This window comes from Trypanosoma equiperdum, assembly GCF_001457755.1.
Source record: "Trypanosoma equiperdum strain OVI genome assembly, contig: ctg_39, whole genome shotgun sequence".
NCBI lineage: Eukaryota > Euglenozoa > Kinetoplastea > Trypanosomatida > Trypanosomatidae > Trypanosoma > Trypanosoma equiperdum.
In genome coordinates this window covers 1792-3716 of record NW_027124309.1, presented here as the reverse complement: position 1 = coordinate 3716, position 1925 = coordinate 1792, and the positions used below count along the sequence as shown (strand labels likewise).

Here is a 1925-nt window from a genome sequence, read left to right as displayed (position 1 = left end):
AAAAAAGACGCCTTCACGTACGTTTACGTCCAGATGAGTTTGCGTGTGAGTATATACATTTCTTTCCGTTTTCCTTTAATGTTATTTTCCGCGCATCATGATGAAAATGAAGGTAAAAATGTAAAGAATATATATATATATATATATATATGAGTCACCAAAATCTCATTTTGAACTCGGAGGGAAAGGAAGGAGAAACAGAAAGAGGAATATGGGTCCATTCATTTATATGTACTTTTGGCTCTCCACCCCGTTAATGTTTTCCTTCCCACACCTCCGTTATATTCCTTTTGTTTTTTTTTCCTTTCTTTATGTGTTTGTGTGTGCGTCTTTGTTTGTTTTGTGATCCTTATTTAGTTAATTACCCCAATTCCATCTTCATTTTCCATCCTTCTGCATGGCATTGGTGCCTGCTTTCAACTGTTTATATTATGTGTTTGTTTGTTTGTGTGTGTGTGTGGATATGATTGTCGTTGCAGCTGTTGTTCTGTGTCTGTGTGGAGAAAAAGCAAAAAAGGAAAAGAAATTACAAAAGAATCGAGTTATGTCTTTCGCTTGTTATTACTATTACCATTATTATTATTATTGGTGTTTTTTTTTCTGTTTCTTTTAGTTTCTTTCATTTGTGATTGTGTGAACAAACTTAACCCGTGGTCGATGTCTACTACTGCCACATGCTCAAGAAAAATTACAAAGGAAAAGAAACTGTGAGCCGGAAAATACAAAAATAAATAAGATAAAAATAAATAAATGAGAAGAAAAACTAAAAATTTTTCAAGCCCATCATTCCCCCCCCCCTTTCACTTCCTTCCTTTTTACACATTGCCGTCGGCACGCATGATACGTAGGTAAAAACAAAACAAAAAAATATAACAGTGATTATAATAGGCGAAGAGTGAACCTCAAAAACAAATATAAGAAAAGAGAGAGGGAGGGATATTTTCCACTTTGTCTAAATGTAAGTAAGAGAAAATTTATAAATAAATATATATATATATGTATGGATATGTACGGTTATATATATATATATATATTTGTTCAGACAAAATACCTAATGATAGGTATACTTATATTAAGAAAAGAAAATAAAAATACGTCAGTGGGGAAACTACTTTCACTGCGAATGGAAAAAGTAGAAGACAGCAAGGAAAAAAAAAAAGAAACATAACTAATGAGAAAAAAAGAAGAGGAAAATGTAGGTGAGGAAATATAATAAAAATAATAAGCGAAGGGGCAAATGAAATGTGATGTGATGTGACAGACTGGGATGTGTGACCAGAATGAAATAAAAACCGGAGGAAATAAAGAGAAAAAGTGGAGGGGAGTGCATTTTGAATGTGTTGTTTTGACTTTATGTTTTTTTTTGATTTTGTTTGCGAAACTCCGCTTGCACCGATCACGAACGTAGGCAGAGAGGGAAGTGCAGAGATATTTTATAACTTTCTCTCATCACTTCACTTCACTTCTATGATGCAGTTGTGCCCTTACCTGTTTTTTTTTGTTTCCTCACTACACTGTGAGCGGAAGGGCAAAAAAGCTCATGGATGCCGTTAGTTTTTGATTTGACTTCAAATGTGTGATGATTTGTTTGTTATTTCAGCTGTTCGGTCGGTATGACTTTTACGTTGAGTTTGCTTCATTTGGTGTGCATACACTCCGAGTTTGTGCGTCTGTTTGTTGTAACGAATGTGTTTTCTTTTTTTTCTTTCCACCCCTTTCCCATTTGTATTTTGCTTACTGGTTTTTGGTTGTGGTTTATTGGGACGTGTTATTACCATTAATATTGTTATTGTTGTTATATTCTTTTCATCCCACATACAAACGCAAGCGCAATGAAAACAAGGAGAAGTAAATAAAGAATGCGTGAGTAACTGAGAATGCTGAAGCTGACGGTTTAAAGAAAATAAAATGAAATGAGCAGGGTA

General features: G+C 34.1%; 1 pseudogene across 1 annotated transcript; it reads left to right on the top strand.

The window, feature by feature from the left end:
• The first annotated feature begins 33 nt into the window (after window positions 1-33).
• TEOVI_000169500:pseudogene lies at window positions 34-629 on the top strand (annotated as a pseudogene). Its single transcript is given in 5 exon segments — window positions 34-147; window positions 152-295; window positions 297-458; window positions 460-594; window positions 597-629. Coding segments are annotated over 5 exon segments (588 nt in total).
• The last annotated feature ends 1296 nt before the right edge of the window (window positions 630-1925 follow it).